Genomic DNA, 24,699 nt, shown 5'->3' with positions numbered 1-24,699 from the left:
AATGCCAGTCTGTTGTTGCGCTCGGGCGTAGAAAGTGGTCTCCGGCTGCGCTTTATCTCGTCACAAAAGAGAACAAAAGTGGCCGTTGCCGTGGCTGTTCGGTGTTGGTTCGCCAGTGTTTTACCGAGGGTGGCCAAAACATAGCACCCGGTCGAAGGCGAAAAGTAAACGCAAAGGGTGGCCCCAAACCGTAACGGGTGGCGTAATTTTCCAACTTTGTGTGTACGTGCATCGGTGTATGTTTTTAATTTGCTATAATATAATTAGTGTGTTAACATTTCGGTGAAAAACAAACAGCAAATGGGAAATGTTGCGAGAATTGGCAAACATTGTTCAGTGTAGTTCCGGGATTGGGGGATTGCAGATGGCGAAGATAAGAGGAAACTGACACGGCACGAGTGGCATCTCGTTTGATCGGTCGAGATTTTGCGCTAGACGTCGAATTAAATCCCTTTTTTAATTTTTTATTTTTTCCAAATTTTTTGTTGCACCACCAGAGTCAAGTGTCGCCAAAGTTGTGTTGGTCGGTTGGCGTCCGTGGCGTAAACACTGCCCGCCCACTTGTGTGAGGCGTGAAAAATCCAAAAAAGCACAAAAAAAAGAAACTGGACATCAAACGAAAAACTGCCTCAAACGGGAATCGTATGACCGATGGGATGGGGATGGACGTGTACTTTTTTTTTCTTTTAATTTGTTAGCCGTAATGTGTGATCTTTGGAGAGGATGGTTTTGTTTTTTGTTTCTCTTTTTTAGTACTTCATAGCATTTCTTGGCACCTTTTTTTCGGAGAACCCCATTAAGTAGGTGTCGTGAGGGAGCAAACACAAATCGGTTGGAGGTAGTGTGGTAGCATGTTACGACAAAAACTGTTAAGACCGACAGGGCGGGTGTCAGCTCTAAGCTCCAAGAAGAAGACTCATGCTTGACTATTACGAAAAAAAAAAGGCTTGGAAGACTTTAAAACAGTAAAAATATACGTTAGCTTTTGAAAGAATCGGTGCGGGCAACACCCTTTGCTAACGTTCGAGCAGCCTCTTTCTTGGAAGTCAATCCTTTTGATGTGATCCCGGATTGATAACCCGGATCAGCTATCACAAAATCTGTCGCCTTAGTTAAATCCGATGTTCCATCGAACGAAATTCACTGTCTGCGCGATGTACACAGCTAGAGCGTGGAATAATTAGAGCGTTTATTGTGGAGGGTGTAATCATACGCCCCATGTAGCATTTTCTCCTTCACATAGCACAAGAACGTAGTTGTCGAGGATGCGCGTCAACCGTGATGCAGCGTGAGCATGCATACACACATTAGCGCCTGGTGCGGGTGAAAATGCGCAAGTGAATGAAAGTGTGATGCAGAAGCGAGCATAGCAAAAAAAAGCAAAAAAAAAAAAACACATCCCCCCGCCAAGACGCAACAACAAAAAGCAACGGGGTGCGTTAACACACACAACGAACTGCCGGGCGGTTTTGGCGAGAGCATCAACAAGTGAAAACGCATGCACGCGATACCCAACGATGACGATGATGATGATGATAGGTGATGCTGGAACAAATTGTTGTTTATCGAACGCAAGGCACAATCGACCGTGGCGAAAATCGCATGATTGACGTACTGAAGTGTGTGTGTGTGTGTGTTTTTCAAAGTGACTTGATTGAAAATGTGAAATAGGGAAATGTGAAACAAGGGTGTTTTTTTTTTAATTTACTCAAGTCAATTCTCCTCTCCTTTTTCACCAGGGAGTTATTAAAAAGACATTTGCGTGTTTGGGGAGGAAATAAAAAAAAGAAGATTACATTTGATAGGGGGTTGTTAAATATGTCAAATAATGACCAAAAGTTGTGACAGCAATTAAGCCAAAAATTTCCAATTGCGTCACCGATCATCATAGCAAGCCGGAATGTGAAATGTCATTTCTTTTCTCCTTCTCTCAGGGTAACAGCAACATAGATACGAGTGTGTGTGACTTATTCTGTGTGTGTATGTGATTGTGCCCTGCAACCATCGTTTAAAGCGAGTGTCCCCGACAAACAGTCCTCCAAATGATTCCACATCGAACTGTACGGCTGTATCGATTGCAGCGAGCGGGAAGCGTTTGGAACGGCCAACGGTCGGTGACGACGTTTGGTGGTGCAGTGCTGGCGGTGATGCTACTGTGTGCCGCCACCGTGGTCGGCAGGGCTGAGGGATACAATGCGTCCGCGGGCAGCAAGCCGGAAGACATGCCGAGCAGCGAAGAAGGCGAGCAATTGATGCCACAGGTAGGACACGCAGCGCAGCGGTGGTCGTTGGGCAAGAGGCGGAGAGGAGTAAAAAAACGAGTCATTGTAGTAAATATGCTGCTATTTTTTAATAAGTAATATTGCAATTAGCTATAATTTCATTAAGCAGAGATTAGGAAGAATTGTAATTTAAAAATACGTTGCGATTTTAAAACTCCAGAAAAAATAAATCCCATCCAGTAAACCCACTGTTTACCAGTACTGTTCAAGCACGCGCTGGGGGGTAAAGTTCACCGCCACCGCCACCGGCAAAGGTTATGTTTAATGCACGAACGTAGAAGACACCGTCGATAGAGAGACAGGATAGGACAGAAGAGAGGGGATTGTGGATCGATTGAGCCATGAAAAATGTAGTGACCGAGTGGGTAGAGAACGGATACAAGCCAAGCAGAGTATCCCGTGGGAGTTATTGCTGGGAGGAAAAAATAGAAAACAATCGCTCTAGAAATAGTTAGTGCGATGGGGCAGATCGCAGATCCTGGGGAAGCCAACGGATCGAATCCCGGCCAAAATAGTCATGGGCCTGGATTTAATTGGATGAGCAGGAGTATTGAATTTTTAATCACTTGCTCTACTTATTTGCGACCTAGCGCGACCGGCATTTGGGCCGCAGCACACGCCAATGTTGGTGTAAAGTTTCGCTACTAAATAACTAACTAAATCATCTCATTCGCATTATTGTATTACAAGCAATTTCGACTACATTACGGCGATGGCGCTTGATTAGTGGAGTGTAATGTAGCGAATACAAAGAGGCACAATGTAGCTACTATCTACGCCCAGTGCTTTACGATGAAAAGGAAGAAAATACACACAAATTAATAATGCTTGCGCGTGTAATCTACTCTCCCGTGGAAGTGGTTCGTTCTCCCCAGCTTGAGCAGCTCCCTTGATAGTGTATAATAATTTGATCAACATCGTGTAGGTACAGGCCCAGGCAACCCGAGAAGGGGTTCGTCCTAGCCCCGGTTGCATACTCTACATCACCAACGCCATAGCCTACTACCCGGGTGGAGTATATAGTTTCATCAACTTGCAACCGAACGATCGAAGGCAACAGAATAGCCTTACGAGTTACGAGCCTAGCCGGAAAGGCCGGGGGGGAGGGGGTTCAAATAAGAAATTCTCACAGTCCTGTCTTCCGTTTTTTTTGCTGGAAACCGGTGTCGACTGATCTGTTCCGTAAAATAAAATACCTGCATCAAATTTTCACATAAATAAAAGGAATCCCGCCCTGCACGGTAGCAACAGAGGGGACTTGAGCGATGATGGGTGGCCCGTGCCATATCGAGGGCTTTTCGTTCGAAAAAGCTGCAAAGATAAGATGCAAATTTAGCACAACTTGCCCAGGCCGGCTTGCCTGGAAGAGGGTGGTAAGCATTTTCCCTTCCTACCCCCCTCTAAGTATGTGCTGAAGTTCCCTTGCCGGCTGCAACTACCGGAAGTGTGCAGCGGGGTCGGGGCAGCAAAAGGGACACACAAGCATAAGCTAAAGCGATATTGATATGAATATTTTAATATCCCCCACCATCCCGATCCGCCGACCCAGGAGCCATTGCCAGGAGCTTCATCGTCGGATGGGGAATTTCGCATAAAAACGCTCCCAGCAGCAGCAGGAGCAGCTCGAGATGTGGCGCGCGCTCGTACACGACACACGAGACAGCCTTGCGCGCCGTATCCTTCTTATCCGGCTAACTTCTGGTGCCTGCCGCGAAAGAAGTGCTGCAAACAAGTGACTAAGCCTTCAACTCTCTGCTGCCATTCCTCCACCCCTCCCCTCCCCCCTTCCATTCCCGCCAATTCCCTGGTGGCGAGGCATTCCCGGAGTTCGTTCGTCCCGGTTGTGATACGCCAAGCAGTGGAGCGAAGTGATGATGATGATCAAATGAACGCCAGTGATTTGGAATATGTATGGCAGCGGGGTTGGGATGGTTTGGAAGCGCATAGTATTTGCATTACGGGTTGTTGATTTTCTTGTCTCGCTTGCCGCTGGTCCCTTGCCGCGCCCGCCAGAACAAAAAGAATGCCTCTGCTACGATTTACAGCGCATATCTCGGAGCGCTGAGCAAGCCCGTCCCTGCGGAGCGTTATACCCGAGTGAGCAGCAGCAGCAGATGGTGGAATGCTTTGGGCTTTGGAATGTTTTGTTGTTGTGCTCGAGCAAGCAATAAATGGAAAGATAACGCATTGAAATTTCCATTTCCGAATGCCTTGCCCTCGGGACGATTTTTGGAAGGATATTTTAAATGCAAAAAAAGAAAATGCTCCGACCAACACCACCAACGCCACACTTCAAAAGCACACGGATCAGGTTGTGTCGAGGTGTACCTGATTTTTCAGATGAGCGTTTTATCTCCAATTTTTTTTGTTGCCTCCCCCGACAGGTACGCTCGGTTTCCATTAAGAGACTGCCCCAAGGATGGTGATGAAACGGAAGAGATAATTGTAATTGTGTATGAAATGGGCTCTGATGCTGAAAGCTATGCAATAAATACAGTCCCGGTCCCTGGTTGCCATAACGATGAGAGTTCTTTTGCTGTGCAAGCAGGACGCATGATAAACACAAATTCGTTGTAAATTGAAAGATAATCTTAAGTGATGTGTCCTATAATACGTTGAGTGTTGAATAGTGTGCAAGATCTGCAATATGATCTCATTATTTGGTAGTGAGATGGTGTGACTTCCCAATATCGGTAAGCCATCGTTCATAGAATTCTTGCGGCTTTTGGACATTCCAGCGTTCTCCTGGCCGCCGCTTTTGGAAGAAAGATTTATCAGACGGAGTTCTAGTCCGTAGCCAGTGTGTGGATAATTTCATTGTAGCAAATTATGCCTACTAGGCGCTAAGTGACTTTTATCTATATGACTTTCTATAAGCATGAAAACTCGTTCAACTTTAAGGCATTTGACGACAAACGGTTTCAAACACTCCGGGAACCGTGCAAAGAGATTCAAAATTCGTATTTTAAAATGTAAAGTTATGTAGTAAGAATTTGGACTCTGATTCAAACATAAAATGAACAAAATGGTATGGAAGTAAAGTCCAAAGATGCAAAGATGTGCAAAAATTCATGTAGAACTTGAGGTAACCTTCATCCACTTTCAAGACGACGGCATGATCATCGCATGATGGCAACTAATAGTGTCAATTATAGTAAGTGAGCTAGTAGATATAGGATGTAGCGTGTTACATCTTACAGTCGTTTACGCTAAATTTTGGCTCTAACATACCTTGTTTTTGTCTTTAAGGTGCTCAGTTTATTTACAGTGTGTCACAATTTTTGCCTCCAAGGCATCAATTTTCGACTGTAAGTCAATTGTTTTGTTTACAAAATTTCACTTACTGTCTGAAACTGTGTGTTCCAAAAAAAAATAATCAATTTAAGTCAATTAATTAATAATCCAATGGATATAATTTAAAATATTTATATTGTCATGCCAATTTTTGAAGTTTAAATGGTGTGAAAAAATTGGCATGTATTTTCCGGTGTAAAGTGTGTCTTGAGAATATATTAATTTCATTCGTTTTTTTATCAAAAAAAAAAACAATCAAATGAAATATTTTTTGTAGTGTTCTTTGTAGTTTAAAATTACGATTGACTTAAATCAGCTCAAATAGCTTGTAAATGTATCATGATCCTTACAAGAGTCGAAAATCGGTGACTTTCAGACAAGTCAAGAATTGATGCCTTAGAGCCAAAATTTGATGGCAACGATTAACGACTGTATTAAAAAATATCTGACCAAACTGCTGCTCGGAACATCAATTTAAAATGTGATAGAACAGAACAGCATTAATTGGTGGACTTTCCTTTCATAAAACCATCGCTTGGTAATCAAAAATTGATATCCCAACGCTACGTTATCAAAAACCAATATCGGTGCTCGTAGCTTTCTCGTTAGTTGGATAAAAAAATTGCATTGCTCATAGCGCACCCCAAGCTTCAAACAGTGATCGTATGCCACCAGTGTATTATTCCACCCGTATCTCGCCTGCGGTGTGTGGTATGCAATATTAATCTCAGACGAGAATCTATTTTACTAGCTATGAATCCTAACTCGCAACGAAGCTACTAAAAACCAATCGCCAACCGTTTTCAGTGCACCATGTATCGCCACACGCTTTTGCCCTTGTGTATCACTTGTTCGACACTTGAAATCATCGCCATCTCTTGATCACGTCAGTCGACACAGTGGCCCTTTCTTTTTTTCTTTCTGTTTTTTATTATTCATTTTCATGTTCACCGACGCTGGGTGAGTTCCTTTCTCGACGTCTTTCCTGCTCGTGTTCACAACATGACAGCCTTCATTTTACTCCTTGCTCCGGAGCAACACACATGCACACCGGGATGATGCATCAAACCAATTCTTCGATCGATCAAACTCTTTTGCTTTTCACTTATTTCACTCTTTTGTTTTTATGCTGCTGCACATAAACCCTATGTGTGTGCGGGCTCACACGTTCGCTTCTTTCATGGGAGCCGGCGAAGCATGCCGATGCCATTGCACATTCGTCTGGCATGCAACATGCGCCCGGCATGCATCATGCATCAAATTCCCCTGCCCGGGCGCAGCATCCTTTTTTCGCATGCTGTGGCGTCTTTGGGCCATGCCGATTTTCACCACTACGCGGCTGATTTTCACCCCAAAAGAAGGGAAAGATGGTGCAGCCAGAGTGGTGGTGGTGGTGGTGCTGCTGCTGCAGTTGCTCGTGTATTGGAAAGGCAGGAAAACTAGCCAATCCCCTACAACAACACGGGGGGCCGCTGGTGGATAGGAAGGAAAAGATTTCTCTTTTCTATATCCACGGCGGAGGTATCGGCCACTGAGGCACGTACACGTTCGTACACAGATTTCCTACGCTTCAATGAACCGGTTCGAATGGTGGAATGCCGACCACCCGTTGAACAACTGAGCCGGCCCAACCCCTCTCTTCTGTCCACTTCATCAGGCACCGCTTTTCTGCTTTTATGAAAATTAACGCCCGACCGGGGATGGAAATGGAAAAGAAAACTCTTCTTTTCGATCCACACACACACACACACACACACATGTGAGAGTCCTTCGGTACGGAAGAAAGGGTGGGCCGCTCGTTCGTGTGTTGTGTACCACCCTTATTGCCTCCCTTTGCGCGCATTTTCTCACTTGTGTTGCATCGCAAAAAGGTTTCGCACGGGGACGCGAGCCGGCGGCGTGCCGAATGGAGCGATGAAACAGAATTGATAAGCTTCTTACTTTCCATCTCGATGCATTCGCGTGCATCGAATGCGTACGTGCGTGTGTGTGTGTGTGTGTAGGGGTGCCTTTAGTGCATCGTTTCGGCATTGATCGATGGTATGCGCCGGTCTCTCGATACAGCTGCGGGAAACTGCATCGACGGTGTGGAGTGTGGTTGTGTTTTATTTTTCGTTCGGAGAAAATATTAATCATTTTCCGTCCGGCTCCATATGTAGCAAACGATCGTGTACGGGATTAGAAGTGGGGAGGGAGAAATCATTTTCCCCGTGATGTGAGTTCCGAGAAAAGAACGCGATTTCGGGGTAGGGAAACCGTTTTACGCCAAAACGTATTTCATTCGCATCAAATGCGTTTATGTGCAGTAAAAGCATCGAGTTCGAATGATTAAACACCGGTTTGTAGTGATTGCTGGACAGGGTCAAAACGTTCGTCTATGAAACAAGCTGCACTGCACTTTTTTTCTCATTCAATTGATTGATCGAGGGAGAGAGAGAGAGAGTCCCAATACCAAACATGTCATGCGAAATTATTATTCACACTGCTGGTTATGACAATCCAATGTCGAGGGAAGAGGGGTTGTCTGTTCAATTTTTAACCAAAAACCAGCACCCTTGCGGTAGCATAAATTAAACCACAATCAGCATCAGCCCACCGGGCATCGCTCCAACATCGTGTGCAGTCGAGCAAAATGCACGTGTCTGCTGTGCACCGCAATGCTGTCGAATAGTTTTATCGCGCGCAATGGCTGGAGGGATTTTCACACGGTATGTGTCAACATTAATCAGCACTCCCGAAACCGATCACTCCTGTCCCCCTCCCCATCCCCCATTCCTGCTGTTCTGCACCACCTTTCCCCCTTTTATTTTCCTATCGCGAGAGCCAATATGTTGTTGTGTTTATAGAAGCAACCGTGTAGGAGAAAAAAAAACTATGTTTCCGTTTTCGTCCTAACAACCAGCAACAGACAGAACATGAAAGCTGGTTGAAAAAAAAAAGAAAGAACGATCCGAACATACACCAACATATTGCGGGGAAAATGTGTAGAAGAAAAAAAAACGGTTACAATATAACGAAAACGTTGTGACAAGTGGACAAACACCGGATTCGCACGCCACACTACCGAAACGGCTCAATCAAATGGTGCTAGCGCATCAGGGGTGCGGGAAGGGTGTACATACTACAGGTATAAAAAATGCTTAAAACAAATGACAATAAAACGTGGAAAATAAAAGACTAATGGTGCACATTCTGCCCGGCAGACGAGCTAGCAAAACAATAGATAGTGCGCACAACCCGGTAGCGCTCGGCTCAAAAGTTCATGTGATACCGGTGTGGTAGAGAGAACAGTGTGTGCCAGCAACAACGTTTGCCAGCAGACATGGTTGTAGTGCGTACATTCAAGTAAATAGAATACCAAAAAGTGCACTGTCTTTCATTTGTTAAGATTGGTAATGGACGTCTACTGAAATAACTGAAATAATTCGATTTGTGATGGGAACTCTAAAAGTACTCTTTAGTTAATCTTTCGATTCGAGAACTTCCAAACGTCGACAATTACACGTAGAAATATCTCGATTTCGTCAATAGAATACTGCTAGAATGAATAAAAAATGGCAAAACCCTCTCCATCAAACCGATCGTAACTAGACTCTACAATAAAACCCTTCTATTAGAAGCAACTCGTTGGGCGAGTCCCGTGGTATAGACGTCAACTTGCACGCAACATGTTGTAACAGCATGCTCGTCATGAGTTCAAGCCTTTGACTATATTCATAATCGGAAAATCAATCCTCTTTAAGTCACTGAATTAGATTGAAGAACCAAACTCCATTAGTAAAAGATATAAAAGGGTGTCTCTCTGCCTTTAGTTAGTTTCTTAGTTACTACTGTTGGTTGCTACCCCAAATAAATAACTTCGAATATCCTAAAACCAACGAAATTTAAGTATACACGACGACAATCGGTTGCTCGTAAGTAGCAAGCCAGCAGCCCAGCAAGCCAACCTGTTCATTTTTGACTAAGGTTTTCGCTTTGACCCTACTAATCACTTGCCAACCATACCGAAATTTCACTAATCCTACTATGCATTAGGGAAACCCTGATCCTCCGATGCCTGATGCCAATATTGCTACCGCAATTAAATACCCTTTTAAAATGGACGTCAAAATGTCCCCCGGCAAAACCACCACCTGTTTGCGGGCTGTCCGCTAGCCTTGTCACAAGTTTTGGATCCAATTATGGCTGGTGTGGTTGAGAAAATTGTTTTCCCAGTGCACCCTCTCGACGTAGCACGAGAGCAAGATTGGGCCAATTTTCCGGGCGCCACTGTACAGGACACGCGGTCGGCGAAAGATCGATGTTGTACGCCGCGGAACACACAGGTACAAACAGGATCCCGGGGGGAGAGTGGTGAGCAGGATGAACTGCCAGAAGGAAAAAAAGTATAAATTTCTGCTGTAGTTACGAACACACACACACACACATGCACGCGCAAACATCAACATGACACGTGGTACGAGGGCGCGCTTACGGCAACGCGGTTTGGCAACGTTGCTGCGCGCACAGCACATCATGTTTGCACAGCTGCCAGGGAGACAACAGTAATAACTGTTAATCAAATTGTGTGTGTGTTCGTGTGTGTTCTAACGAGTGCAAAAACGTAATCTACGCCACTCGAAAGCGCAAAGCGTTCCGGTGTAGAAGGGCTTCCGCTGGCCATGATGCTTCATCAGTAGTAGTAGTAGTAGTAAAAAAAACTGGCATCTCTTGCTGTTATGAAGCCCCGTTGTTCCGATATATGAACCATTAAACTACATACCCACACCCAGCCCCGGAAAGCAGATAGGGTTCTGTTTGTTTTTGGTTGTTCATCTCGATGTTTTTGCTGCTTCCTTTTTGTTGTGCCCATCAAACCAAAAATGCAAAAGCTTATTCGTGAAAAAAACAACAACAGGAGCGGCTTGGCAGAAAGCAGGCACCCCAGGAGGAGCTTCCGGTGGAGCATTTATTTTGATGATTATTGTGCCCGGGCCATACCAAGCCAAAGGGCCGAACGTTTGCCGTTTCGGTTAAAATTGTTACTGTTGGAAAACAAAACACAAACTGGCCCCGGGGCAAAACGAAGCCGATATTAACATGCACGCATGGGTGGGTGGGTTTGTTGGGTAAAAATAAACCACAAACCGTTGCTGCACGCGTGGCCGAGAGACCGAGGGTAAATAAAACCGCCACGAGAGATAAATGTAAGACCCACATTGCCCCGTCCGTGCCGATAAGCACTTGCGCACGCAAAAGGATTGTGCCCGGGCAGGATAGGGTTTGGGGCTGTATAACGAGCTTTTTCGTTTTAATCCAATTTTCCTTTTCCTGCTCTTCCGTTTTTCTACCTTCGGCCGAGGACGAGGGCCTGCACGCGTTCAGAAATCACTTCATTCGGCTGGATTAATAGCATTAAATGAAACGCGTATCTTTCGCGGTAGCACCACTTGTGGACCAACGCTGACAGGACACATGGACTCATCAGGGCCGAAAACTACACAGTTTTTTCTTCTTCCTATTCCTTCTCTCGAGTGCCTTCATACCTATAGGTTGACGAGTTTTCTCGTCGCGCCGTTGCTCTTTTGTGCACGCCCGCGGTATTTCATAATCTAATTTTCACCAATTTGTGCCATCGACAGCGTCCTACGACCGGTGTCTCACCGTCACAGGATGAAATTAAACTCGGCGTACCTGATTGGCACCAAGAGGGATATCTGTGTGCGTGTGTGTGTGTGTACGACGATGTTCCGTTTAGTTTAGAAAGCCACGCCACACAGCATCCGTCGGGCAGCGGTCGTACGATCGGGTTGACTTTTGGCAGGGTGATTTGGGGGGAAAGTCATCGTTTTCCAATTTGTTTATGGCTGTGAGCTATTATTGCTGGATCGGTAATCTGGCCCTTCCTTCGGCTGCGGCGCTGTTGTGATAGCTGGCCGGTATAGGTAAACTGTAATTGGAAATGAAAATATTAACATTCGCACTAGAGAGGGAGAGAGAGAGAGAAAGCATCGTGTGACATGTGACGGTTTAATTACGCGGCTGTTTAGCATCATAAATCCTACTCCCCTTGTAGGAGGGCAAACATTTTGCCCGCTGGCTGTTAACGCTTTAATGTACGATTAATTAAGGCAAATGGTTGCATTTCTAGTGAACAAAAAGCACCTATCAATAATGGGTGGGACAGTAAAAACTATTTGTTATCTGCATACATACATACGGCACGTCATTGCCACACCGTACCGCACAATCAAACCTCATTAACTACACCTCTAACGAATCCGCACGAAGTGTAGTGTCAATTGTGTGGGTTTCTGCTTAAACTGCTCCGAAAACTAAATGTTTGAATAAAGCCCATCCTTCCCCATCTCTCCGTCGGCACACATCTCGGTGCACCACATTTCAATCTATCCGGCCATCCGGTATGGCCATTTTACCGTTTCGGCGGTTCCATGAAAATTGTCTCTCTGCGCTTGTTCGTTGTGGTGGTTCGTTTTTTTGTGTGCTCCATTCTGGTTGAACAATTGCAATAAAACCACACGCGAATCCGATTCTCCCAAATCCACCATTTCATCCCCCAAGCCGTATGCACCAGTGAACGAAACTGGTGACCACACAAACCGGTCACGGTGTGGGTGTCACTACGGAGCGGTGAATGTATGTTGCGTTTTGGAGGTTTTGATGGATTTTCGACCTTGCGAACCTTAACCACCACCAACAATGCGAAGCGGTGTGAACCTATTGTCTCTGTGGCGCCTACACAGGACGAAAGGCACGGAAGGAACGAGTGTGTGGCACAGGCGCTGACCTAACTGAACCCCATCCGTACTGGTGAGCATGCATAAATCAGCGGCAATAAATCGATTTATGCTTTTTGCAACGATGTTGCCGGTACACCCGTTAACCACCGGGGCAGCATGAAACTTTGCCTTGCTTTGCCAGATGGTGTACAGGCGCAGGTTTGGTGGCTACATGGCGAAAAACTGCAATAAGAGTGCGTGTTAATGGCAGGGGGTAAAGGAGGGTGTGGTGGTCAGGATTATGTTTAGATGGGGAGAAGTACGTTGGGGAGCGGCTTTTTGGCTGGTACACGCAACAATCGTATCATATTTCGGAAATGCATTTCAACGCAACCGATTCACATTTCAGTGATGCTTGCTTATGTGATTTTGGTGCATAAAGAGAGTATTGTCGAGGGCGACCATTGAAAAGAGATTTGCTATGAACTAATTATAGTTGTGATGTGATTAATCTCAGTATTTTACCATGAATTCGACTGATTCATCAATATTGTTAAACATATTGCACTAGGATATATTGTTTTTCATGCTACTTATCTAGTTTAAGCTGGCGATACTTTCTTTCGTCACGGAATAATGCTACCTTTCTTGTCTATCAAGAATAATATAAGATTTTTTTTATTCCACTCTAACGTTACACGATTTATAGGCAAATTATGCTTCCGTGGGTGACAAGAAAAACATACAATAGAACATGTAGTAAGCGTATACAATTATGCAAAACGAAACGTAATATGACTGTTATGTGATAAGAAAAACAAACAAAAAAAAACCGCTACAAAGCCACTAAATCCAATCAGTGGTTGTGCACAGCTAATACTAAGTTAAGTTAACCATAACAAGAGGAAAGTTTTGATAGATTTTTTACGAATTTTGATTGCAAAGGTTTAAGCAAAATAATACTATTTCATGTTCAGTATTTGCTGCACCGTGAACTAGAACATACGCTCGTTGCTACAAAAGCTTTATATGCTATTGCATTAAAGCTTTATTCATGTTCAAGTCATGTTGCCGTGAAGCTATTTGGTGGTGGTTGATTAGTTGTTCGCTGCAAGTGCGCAACCGTCGTTTCCGATCCGATTGAAAATGGGGGGTTTGTCAGCGATAACAAGTTCTCGGTATTAGAAAATAGTATTTCAAAGAACCCGATTCAATCAGAACGGGTGCTCCACAACATGGTTGCTTTGCAGTACAGTTTACACCCCGCGAAGGGTGCACCAGCTGCGCAGTATCTGCTTCTCCCCGTGCCGATACTCGATCAGCAGCCGGCGGATGTGATGCCGGTTGGTTTTCAGCAACGCTTCGTCCTGCTCGATCGTGGTAGGATAGCGGAGCAGCATGATCTTCATCACCGTAGCCAACCACCGCTCGGTACGGGCGCACAGTTCCGCGGGCAGTAGCGCCTGGTACGTGCGCAGCGTTTGCCGTTGCGTCTCCTCCATTGCGGTATATTCGTCCAGCTCCTTAGCGGTCATGGAGGAAACGCGGGCCAGCGAGATTAGTTCCTGGGATATCGGTGTAGTTGTAGTAGCGGCAGCTGGTTCCCTGGCGGGCCCAAAACTAAACGTTCCCGTCGTCGGCATGCCGAGCAGCTCGAGCAGGTGCGCCCGCTCCTTGTACAGGGGAATCGCGGGCACCAGGGTAAAGCGCTTCTGTACGTTCGCGTGCGGGTTACGGGGGCAGACAAAGCTGAAACAGGGAAGATATGCCAGTGAGCAGTGTTGAGATTTTTTTTAAATGATGGAAAGTGTGAACTAATAAAACATCTTCTTGCTTGCTGCTGCAACAACTTACCCATTGTGCACGAGAAATTCGGCATCCGTTCTCGTGCCGTAAACGATGAAAATTGGTACGCTGGCGGTGTCGCTTACTTCCCGCGTCAGGCTACACTCCAGCTGCTCGTTGGTGGCGTTGTAACAGGTTTCGGCCACGCATCGAGTCTCGTTCGCGGTGTCGGGAAATGCGTGGTTTGCCATATCCCAGAGCGGGATCAGTGCCAGCGTGTGGTCCATCCCGTCGAACTCGGCCAGATTGACCGGTACTTTGTTCTGTCGTGTCATAACCGTCGAGACAGCCCAGCTGTGTGGGATAAGCAAGGTAAAGAGGAGCAATCGGATTTAGTAAATTTCTACCTCTATTGTGCTGGTTATAGAGGGGGAGAGGGATGTTTAATTGCTAAATATCATCGTAAGAGCATATTAAACGCTGCCGTTTGCTGATGCCTAACAGTCCGCAAACAGACCTAATAAAATGGTATTAATGTGACCAGTAACATAGTCACTAACGAGAAGGTAACATCGATCCAATGCAAGCCAAATACGCACACACACAACATACATACAACAATTTGTTTAGCAAATACCGAACGTAAGCTAGCAGAGACAGCTAGTAGCTCGGTAATAGTCGAGGGAATAGATCATATATCGATCGTTTCGGAACAAAAGCAAACCTTCCCGCACTGCAAACTTTCACACCGGATCGAAAGCCATCGCCAGGATTGTGGGCATTGCTACTTGCAATAAAGTCAATTTTCCCCTAATTCCGTTGCTTGGCTTGTGCTATGCCTCTCCAGGCTCCGCTTGCCGATCGTGGTGGCGGCAACATTGCCTAAGAGGACGACGATATGCAACAGGGCATATTCGGTTCGGAAATAAACCTCTGGTCCACGCTGCAAGCTGTTTGCCAGGCAATTTATATCCGATTGGGTTTCCAAGCAAGCGGGCAACTGTGAGCCGGCGGTGAGACGGAGGACAGTACGTCGGTGCAATAATGTCCGAGTGGATGCCGGGATGGACTGGACCGACCATATGCTAGCGAGAGCGAGAGCGAGGAGAGAGAGTTAAATCAATTCTACTGGTGATATCAGCATTGCAAACGCATAAATTTGAGGCCCTCCGGTGCAAAGGAGGGGGCAAACTTCTTGGAAATCGTTGGCCCTGGCGTGCTCGAGAAACTGGCGAACGAACCGCATCTAGCATCTAATAGTGTCGAGAGTGCCTCCGGGAAATCGATTGGCCGCTATTAAGCTTGTTTTGGCAAAGTGCTGAGCGTTTCACGGCAAATCACACAGCCCGGTATTTGCGAGAAGAATGTTAAGCCGTTAAAAGTATTTCAATCAATCTCATGCTAATTCGTACTAATCTTGAGACAGCCTGCGGCAAAGGGGTGGAAGGAGTTCTTTTTGTGTGTATTATTACAAGACTGCCGAAACAATGGGGGAGGAAATCACAATCCTTCCACAGCCAGCAAACACGGGGTAAGGCAAATATGATGAAATGCAAATATGTTCCTTCCAACTTTCGCCAAAATTTACCATTCACCGTAACAATGTAGCGGACCCAAACAAATAGAGCCCCCCCCCCCCCCCCCCCCCCATTCTGCACACATATCCTTTAGGCTTTGGAGCTTATTTCCTAAACAACAAAAAACATCAACAAATTCATCCTTATGGGAAGAGGTATGGGAAATAGCAAGAAAAAAGGGGACAACATTTTTCCCCACACAAACCCTTTCCGAAGGCCCCTCCAGGCCGAGTCTCACCCCTATCGTCACTGCGTAAAAACTCGCCCATCCGTGTGCGGCATTCAAATCAAACGGAAAATGTCAGCCTCACTGACTTTCTCTCCCTTTTCCAGCGCTGTGTGTGTGTGTGAGGATGTCTTGCTTAGGATCCTTTGGTTTGGAAAGAATGCCTCCCAGGATACGTCCCCGGTAGTTGGAAAGATATCCGATGTCCTTCCTGTGTCTTCATCCGTCATCCAAACACGATGAAACATCTGAACATGATGACGATGATGAGGATGATGACGGTGAGACATTGCCGGCAAAAATTGCCACTAAACCTCTGCTGCCACTGCTGCTGCTGCTGCTTTCCGATCTACCACCGTTGGTATTGAATGGAAGAATGTCCTTCTTTGGTCCTGTGTGTGTGTGCGTGGTTGCGTGAAAGGACTTTGCTTCGGACAGGCAGAAGTAATGCAAATCGGATCGGAGATCGGAGCAGTACCGAGTTTGGCCCCCAAAACGCATGACTGCACTTTATGAGGGTTGTCCGATTTATGAGACGTGGCTCTCGGGTATCCTTAGTGATGTTAGGATTTTGTCAGTCCACTTCTCTCTTCCCCTCCCTCCGCCCCCCCCCCCCCCCTCCTAGTCCTATATTTAGTACGGACTCTAATGAAAACCCCGGCAAACACAGCTGTTACCGCCCGAACCGGGCCATCGAAGTGGAACTAGGCGGAGGGATACGAGAATTTAATAACTCAAAGTTTTGCCGTGACCCATCTAATGGACGGGATCCCGCCGCCTGCAAACAGCACACAACATATCAATATCGAAATGTGACGGCAACCTGTGTGTGTATGCCATTTATTTTGCAAAAAGTGGCTGTAACATTTGTGTTCCTATCATTTAAAAATAACATCATTTATTGGCCAACAGTGGGGGTACAGCGCAAAAAGGGCAACCAATGCGACGAGGGGCTTTGGGTTTGTTTGCAGTGGAGTGGATGCATAAATGAAATGACCTCCCGGTCCCGGTGAAGCAGAAGCAGTTCGGTAAACAACAGAAAAGGGCCAGATTTACACCCCGGCTGGGTAGGTAGAGCAAGGATTTAGCCAGAGTTTAAAGCCGCCTCCCTACTCGTTTCTGGGACAAGAAAAATGTGCTTAATTTCGAACAATAGAGAACCGGGTTTGACCATACTCTGGCCATATGCTTTTTTGCCGCATTCTCACAGACAATGTTGTGCCCACTGTGTGTCACCTTTACTTTATGATTAGTTTTGTGATGCGTTATGGCCACCCGTTGTGTTCTAATTGCTTTTCCATGTTTTCGTATCTCACTCACCCAGCAGAGCATGCGAGCTGCCGGGCTTGGCAGCCGGAGACGGGGGGCATTGTGTTGGAGGAGTTGGTAGGGCACAACAAAACACCACACTACAAATAGACAGTGTTTCAAGCTAGTTTTAGAATTCCCAGGAACTGAGGCGAATTCGGATTTGCAAGTGGACAGATGTGGGTCGTGGGGGAGCTCACTGGAAGCCTAGCCTAGCAGATGAGAACCGCGTCCTGATTTATCTGTTTGTATTTACGTGTGTGTATGTGGATGAGATACATATTAGCAGGACGGTAAGTTTTTCGTATTATTCAAGGTAAATGAGCTTGGTTTTGCCAGCTAAACATAGCAACCGCCGAGCTCAATGGCCATGGTATAATGGTTCAATATATACATATTGGATGCTCTAGAAAACATTCCAATCGTGAACTTGGAGTGGAAAATGGAAAGCTTTTCAGACAATCTGAGCGCATCGGATCGATGCTGGCGTCCGATTTCCGTGCTCTTCGCCGTCTGACCTTTCGGTGGTGGAGTTAGGTCCACTTTGTAATGGAACGGGAAGCTTGCTTAACTGACGTATTGCGCTAATGGAAAGGAAGGTTAAATGTCAATTGCGAGTTCACCCGAAACGTTTAGTTTGCAGGTTCATTATTGAATGCCAGAATTTGATATTACGGTATAACATACCATTAAAAGAATCGTTTCGTTTGGGATACAGCAACTACCAACTGCGGCCGTAGGACGTAGTAGGTAGCTAGAAACATTGAAGCCTTGAGCCCTGCTGCATTGTGCGCATACCCATTTAATTGGCTATTAGTATCAACGCACTAGACATGCATGTTCACATGTGAGATGACGTGAAATGCTGTTCGAACGGCTTTCCCGATGTTAATAATAATGTTTCTCAACCCATCCTCTCCTGCCAGGCACTCTCGCTAACGACACTGCTCTCGGAGGATCCAACGGCGGCAGCGCTGCAGCACCAGCCCGGCCAAACCGATGCATCCCTGCAGCCCCTGGCCGAGCACGGCCCGTCGGCACCTTCCAGCTCACCGCCCGACGGACGCCGGCGACGTCGGCTGGGCAGAAAGCGCAAACGTCGCCCACTGCAGGACGACTATTGGCCGCCGGCCGCACCGGAAGATAACGATACCGAATCGAACGTGTTTTCCTCCCCGACGGCAGCGGCGGCCGGGACGCGCGGATCCGAACGGAAGCGCCTGCCAGCAGTACGGTGGGAAGAGGCGGGACAGCAGCAGAAGGTGCCACCGTCCGCCTTTCGGCAGGGTGTTCGCACGAATGGCAACTGGAATCATCACCAGCAGCATCAGCAGCGCGCCGGCGACTGGATGCACAATCCCTACACGGATGCGGTGAACGTGGAGCAACCGGCGGCGGCAGCGGCGGCAATACCTGCAAGACGACTCCCCGGTGGACAATCGACTGCGGCGGCATCGGCCGGCGGGAATTTGCCACCTATGGATGCGAATAGGTCTCGGCGAATTGCCGGCGGCCGGCCGACCGAACCGTCACCGACCAATGGGAAAGCGTACCGGAAGCCCTACTCGCAGGCCCGGCGCACCGAGGAGGAACACGGCGATGGTGGTGGTTCAGGAGAGACGGCCGGCAAGCTTCCTGCGTCGGCGGCCGATCTGAAGGCCCTGCTGAAGCAGTCGGACGGGCTGAGTTTGAGCGAAATACTGCAGCAGCGCAACATTTCCCTGCAGGATCTTATCAAGGGCAAGCAGATGGCACTGGCCGCCCTGACCCAGAGCCCGCTGGACGCGACCACAACGACGATGCCGTCGACGGCTGGCGAAACCGACCCGGCGTCGACCCTCTCGCCGACACTTTCGAGCGTACGGTTTCGGGTGTACGACGATGATGGCGTTACCGGGCGAGTGTCGCAGCCGGGCGGCGAAACCACCACCGGCGCGATAATGACGAGCCCAACGACGAGCACGGTGCTACCAGCACCGGCTAGCGATATGCTAACGACGTCCGGCTTCAATGGTCATCCGCTGGAGGACGACGAGTCGAGCAATGCGGTTGGCGATGATAACAACGGACAGAAAGGTGGTGGTGGTGGTGGTGGTGTGGGCAACATTTTCCCAACGGTGGAAATCAAACAGCTCGCCCTCAACCCGGTCCTGCCCGTGCACAAGGAGGAGCAGCAGCGCGTGCGACCGATAAAGGGTGTCGCCTCGCGGATACGGCCCGACCTGAGCAACACGCACATCCGCACCGAACCGGGCCTAACCACACCATCGACGAGCGGGCCAACGAGCCCATCGCTGCTGCTGCTAACACCGACCACCCGGGAAAAGTGGACACCGTCGGCCGCCCTCGTCGGGCAGCGGGCCAAGCAGCAAACGACCGGCGGCAGGCAGCGGCACCACGGTTACGGCACCACCCTACCGGCCAGCTTTAGCTCGTCCGGTTCGGCTGACCGGCTGACCGTGACGACGGTCGAGCCACCGACGGCGAAGAAGCTCGTTGCGCCCAAACTGAGCTCCGTCGAGGCCACCTCCATCCTGCCGGAAGCGGAAGCAATGGTGGAGCTGTCGCCCGATCGGCCCCTTCAGCAGCATTTGCTTCGCGTGCCGAAACTGAAGCCCCGAATCGCCATCAAACCGAAGCTAACGAACGTGGTACCGCCGACGCTGCCCGCCGATTCGAACGGAGCAACGGTGGTGTCATCGCCGTCATCACCACCACCCGACAAGCGGCCACCGGCGACGAAAGATCCACTCAACCTGTCCGACGTCGAGCTGGAGGATGACAGTGCTGGGGAGCGAGGGACAGTGGTTACAACTGACCTGCCGACCGGCAAACGGCAACCGCCAACCCGCCAGCACCGGCTGCACGATGACCTGGAGGACGAAGGGGAAGAAGAGCCGCGGCTGAACATCATCGAGAAGTTCACCTCGTTTGCCGATTCGTCGGCTGGTGTGCGACCGCAGGCCACACCGCAGGAGGAGCGCGACTCCGAGCAGGAGGAGGCGGCGGTGGCCGATTTGATCGGCCGCATCAGCGAGCACACGCAGCGCTCGTTCACCGACAGCCTGGAGGAGCTGTACCGCGACGTGACGGAGAGCAATCCGTCGCTGTTTAACGACCTGTCGCCGATCACCAGCGCGGACGAGCGGCGCGAGCTGCTCGAGCTGATGGAGGACCGGCGGATCGGGTCGCGGCTAGCGAAGGTGCTGTCCCAGCGCAACATGACGCTCGACCAGCTGCTCGAGCATCGGCGCCGCGGTTCCAGCCAGCTCCATCTGGCGGAGATCGCGAACGGCAAGGTGAAGCCGATCGACGACAAGATCGACATCGTGACGGCGTTCGAGCACTTTCCGCGCTTCAACATTGGCAATCTGCGCAGCATCCGGCCCGACGACATCAAGCACGATTCGCAGGGCTTCAGCTACTTCACCTCCATCATCAACATCCGCCCGTCGGACGAGGGCTACAGCAAGGAGGCCCGGGCGCTGCAGCAGGACCGGCACCGGTCGCGGGCCGCCGCCGGCAGCAACCACCAGCACCACCATCGCAGTGAGTCGCATTTTTTAGTGAAGGGCGGATCGAAGGATAGGCTGCTCGTGCCTTCGAGAATGTCCGCCGCAATGGAACACGCGTACGGCAGCAATGGTGAGCAGCAGCACGGGGCTGCCGGCACTGGGGACGACCGGATGGATGTGGACGGCGATCTGCTCGATCTGGAGCTGTCCGGGCACGGGTTTCAGCACCACCGGGGCTCGGTCACGATCGAAAGCACGTCGATGCCGGTCGGCGTCCGGTCGGCGATCGTGGCCAGCTCGGCCATCGTGGGCGTCTCGCTGCTGATCTTTGTGGCCATCTTTGTGGCGTGCCGGGTGCGGCAGCGCCGGCGCCAGAAGCTCAACTACACGGAACACTTCCACATGGCCAAGGGGCGGCTGCCGATACTGCATGGCGGAGTGGAGCAAGAGCAGCAGCAGCAGCAGCAGGCCCACAGCAGCTGCACACCGGCCGGTTCGGGCCGGTCGAGCAGTTTGGGCGAGCAGCAGGTCGTCTACACGACGCACCGTGCCCTGGCGGAACGAACCGGCGGCACCGGTGGGGCGGGCGCAGCGCCTACAGCGACAGCGGCGGGCCGGCAGCGCACCATGATGGATCCGAACTCGGTCGAGATACAGGACTACCTGTGGGACCGGAAGCCGTTCCAGTAGAGACGGGGCATTTACGCCGTAAATCTGGAATGTCGACGGTTGTGATAGCACATGCTCTTTTTATCTGTTTGTGTAGGTGAGTGTGGCAATAATTGATTGCATTGCTATCGTAAAGTTGTGCAGCGGAAAGGAACTATTGGGAAGATTTCTTCCCAAAAAAAAACCGACAGCACTTCGTTTTGGATGTGTTTGTAATTAAGCCAACTTTTGCTGCCAACTTTCGTCAACAGCACAGCATCGACCCGAAGCATTGATTTCTATGGCAACAGTAGCAACACAATCCGCACGTGGGCGTGGGTAGTAGTGTGCATTTTGCATTGCTGGTCAAAGTTTAGACAAACTTTCGGTTTTCCCCATAACCGCCACAAGCTTCTCGGATTGTGGTGCTAATTTCGTGCTAAAACTTTGAAGCTCTGAAAGGGTGCAATTTAATTACACAAACCGCTATCGCTCGCCTGCTCGCTCGGCACGACCACGAGACGTAAAAGTTGCACTAACGCAGCGCGTACCCATTTTCTTATCTTTCCTTTCAGATTGGTCTCATCACACCGAATGAAACAAAACAAAAAAACACAAAAAAGAAGGACAGCACCGACACCGTATCGAACTCTTATTGGGGCGTACGAGAAGTAAGGATGGAATTCCGGCGCGCTGTTGATGCCCTCGTGCCCCGAAACGGTACGGACGGTAATCCTGTAGCCGTGGGGTATGCAGCAGCAGCAGCAACCGCAGATTGGCGACATCTCGGGCACACGATTGTCCATGCAACATGCGACTAAACTTCCCAGGAATTGGTTATTTAGATATGGTTACGAGCAAAAGGACCAACAAGGTCGGTTGCGGCCGTTCGTTGCGCGTAGAAAGGAGGAGAGCAGCAACGAACAACAGTAGACCAGAGTTTCCAGAGTGATGTATTAAAGAGACAAACATAATTATCTACACAGTAGACTAGTAACGTGCGTACGTTGTTAAGAAGCTTAGGGAGGAGATGGAGCGGGAACGAAAATCTTGTAAGATAGACAAAACCAATGTGCAATATTATGATGTTCGAAAGGAAGAATAATACATTAATTTAGAGCAGCGATAGTGTAAAAACGACCCGCAAAACGACAACCCGTTGGCGGTACGCGTTGTAGCCCGGTAGGGAAATAATTTATAGATTAAAACAACGATGCCCCGTATGTCCGTTTCTTTTAAGGATAGGTTGGGATGGTAGAATAGGAGTTCGAGTTGCCCAACGCCCGCCTGATTGAGCACCAAGGGGGAACACTAAGGAGGGGAACACTAAGGAGCAATCCGACTTAACGTCGATGGTGAAACCAATCCGAAACTCTCTTAAATTACAATAAATCTAATTAAAAGGCAGTGGTGGTATCGTCCTCTTTTCCCTTTGTAATCTCAAACTCACCGGAACACATCGTACGTGAAGCAGTCCCGCAGCTCGTCCACCTTCTCCTGCACAAACCTCCGGATGAACCCGTACTGGCGGGCGATGTGCTTGCACAGCTTCAGGGCCGGCAGAAACGCGTCCGTCTCGGCCAGTTCGCCCATGTCCTCGGTCGTGTAGTAGAGCGGTGTCGTGTACCGGTCGGGCAGCAGGTCCAGGTACGGCTTCCAGTCGCTTTTCGCCCGGAACCGCTCCATAATGAGGGCGAGCGCCAGCATAATGTTGCCCTGCTCGCTCATCATCGCGCCCGGCATCAGCTCGAGCAGCTGCCGGTAGCGCGGCTCGTTGGTGACGTAGAAAAACATGCTCCTCGGTACGGTGATAATGCATTCGCCGGCCGGTATTGGCCCACAGGATTCCAGTCCAAGGCCCCCGTACTCGGCGTGTTCGGCGACGCGAACATTGTCCACCTGGCAGCCCCGCTCGACCGCCCACCGCATAAAGTGGGCAACCGTTTCCATCCGCGGCCGTCCGTTGGTGGTGCGGAGCTTGGGCTCGACGCGCCGGATGCGGTCCAGCACGCCGGCCATGTCGCGGTGCTGGGCCAGCAGCTCGTCGGCACCGTTCGCCTCCCGGAACCCGTGCTGCATCAGCTCCTCCACCAGCCCGTTCAGCTCTTTCACCTTACCCTTCGAGAGGGCTTTGGTGGGGGCGCCGCCGTTCATATTGAGGCGCGGATGGGGGTGGCGTGGTGGTGCTGATCCGACTACGTTGTCACGTGCCGCGCGGCCCGTTCTTCTACCCCGTCGTTATATTGCTTGTCACGGTGATTTATGTATTTTTGAAAGTTTTGTCGCCAACCCCCCTTCCGTGTTTTGTTCGTGTTCTGGGGGTCTCCGTCGTCTTTAGAGGGGATATTTATCACCTACGCACGCACGCACGCTCGAATCCACATTAAGGAGTGGGGGGGACTGTGAGAGTTAATTTTTCTATGCTCCTTTGATGAGATGTCCCAAGCCAAGCAAACCTTCCCCGCACACTAGATTGGTGTGTGACGAGTCCGCCCCGTACTTAAAATAGATTCCGAAAAAATGGGTCGTGCGCCGTAGATTGACTTGCTTGCTCGCTGAGGCGGAACGCGATGATCTACTAGTGAACCACCCGTACGGTCGGAACGTGTGTGTGTGTGTCCGAGGTCGAATTTGCAACACTCCGCTTCCTTCCCAGTTGCTGCTGCTGCTGCTGCTGCTGCACCAAATTCCTTACGATCTTGTCCCCGGTACGCCGGCAGCTGAAAGCCACACACTTGACAATATCGTAATTTTCCGATCAAAACACACACACGCGCGCGCGCACGCCGGCAGAATAAATGATCTTTGCCGGTTGGCCGATGCACGATCGGGGTTGAGCCGACTGTACCAAGCGTGCAAGCACAAATTGCCCACTCGCCTCTTGCTGCTCACCCCGAGCGGTCGAGGGTCCGGTGGCGAAGTATTTGGACTATTCGAAAAACTACTCAAACATGCCCATCACCGCTGACAGGGACCGGTACGTAAACAACACGTAAATTACCCACGGCTACACCACACCGGAATACCACACAAATCACCGTCGTACTTATCACTCGCACCCGGACCGGCGGCCACTGCTGCTCTCTGTGATCACGGCTTTCTTGCACAACTCAGTACACAATCACGCACACTCACACACACCCTTTTCGACACTTGTGGGAGGATAGGTCCACTTTATCCGCTTTTCCGCTCCCAGCAAGATTCGGAACAGAAAAAACTGAGTTAAATTGCATAAATAGGCATCGAAAATGCAGCGAGCTGAGGAGCTACGCGGTGACGTGCATGCGTGCTGAAATGTTGTTTCTTTGCACTGTCTTGCAGGGATCGTCGCCGGTGTGTGAGAAA

General features: G+C 49.2%; 2 protein-coding genes across 3 annotated transcripts; one reads left to right on the top strand and one right to left on the bottom strand.

The window, feature by feature from the left end:
* Positions 1-22,759, top strand: LOC11175537 (uncharacterized). 2 transcript variants are annotated; one of them, XM_061648011.1, is made up of 4 exons: positions 1-222; positions 1,935-2,261; positions 18,118-21,472; positions 21,930-22,759. In XM_061648011.1, exons 2-3 carry the CDS (start codon positions 2,043-2,045, stop codon positions 21,394-21,396), a joined length of 3,498 nt encoding a protein of 1,165 aa, XP_061503995.1. In that variant the 5' UTR covers positions 1-222; positions 1,935-2,042; the 3' UTR covers positions 21,397-21,472; positions 21,930-22,759. The 2 variants fall into 2 exon arrangements, with proteins under 2 accessions (XP_061503995.1, XP_061503993.1); XM_061648009.1 differs by having other exon boundaries at positions 1-236.
* LOC1281100 (actin-histidine N-methyltransferase) lies at positions 12,939-24,661 on the bottom strand. The gene is made up of 3 exons (XM_321037.6): positions 22,805-24,661; positions 14,150-14,434; positions 12,939-14,044 (listed from the first exon to the last, which is right to left on the bottom strand). Exons 1-3 carry the CDS (start codon positions 23,506-23,508, stop codon positions 13,552-13,554), a joined length of 1,482 nt encoding a protein of 493 aa, XP_321037.6. The 5' UTR covers positions 23,509-24,661; the 3' UTR covers positions 12,939-13,551.
* Between the last annotated feature and the right edge of the window lie 38 nt (positions 24,662-24,699).

The sequence above is a fragment of the Anopheles gambiae genome, chromosome 2, assembly GCF_943734735.2.
Source record: "Anopheles gambiae chromosome 2, idAnoGambNW_F1_1, whole genome shotgun sequence".
Lineage (NCBI taxonomy): Eukaryota > Metazoa > Arthropoda > Insecta > Diptera > Culicidae > Anopheles > Anopheles gambiae.
This window is presented reverse-complemented; position numbering and strand designations above follow the sequence as displayed.

Excerpts from the sequence above, each read along its gene's own strand:
- LOC1281100 (XM_321037.6), bottom strand. The coding sequence starts at position 23,508 with ATGAACGGCGGCGCCCCCACCAAAGCCCTCTCGAAGGGTAAGGTGAAA. Across the intron at positions 14,435-22,804 it reads TTCACGTACGATGTGTTCCG|CTGGGCTGTCTCGACGGTTA; the intron begins GTGAGTTTGAGA and ends TATCCCACACAG. Across the intron at positions 14,045-14,149 it reads GAATTTCTCGTGCACAATGG|CTTTGTCTGCCCCCGTAACC; the intron begins GTAAGTTGTTGC and ends TCCCTGTTTCAG.
- LOC11175537 (XM_061648011.1), top strand. The coding sequence starts at position 2,043 with ATGATTCCACATCGAACTGTACGGCTGTATCGATTGCAGCGAGCGGGA. Across the intron at positions 2,262-18,117 it reads GCGAGCAATTGATGCCACAG|GCACTCTCGCTAACGACACT; the intron begins GTAGGACACGCA and ends CTCTCCTGCCAG.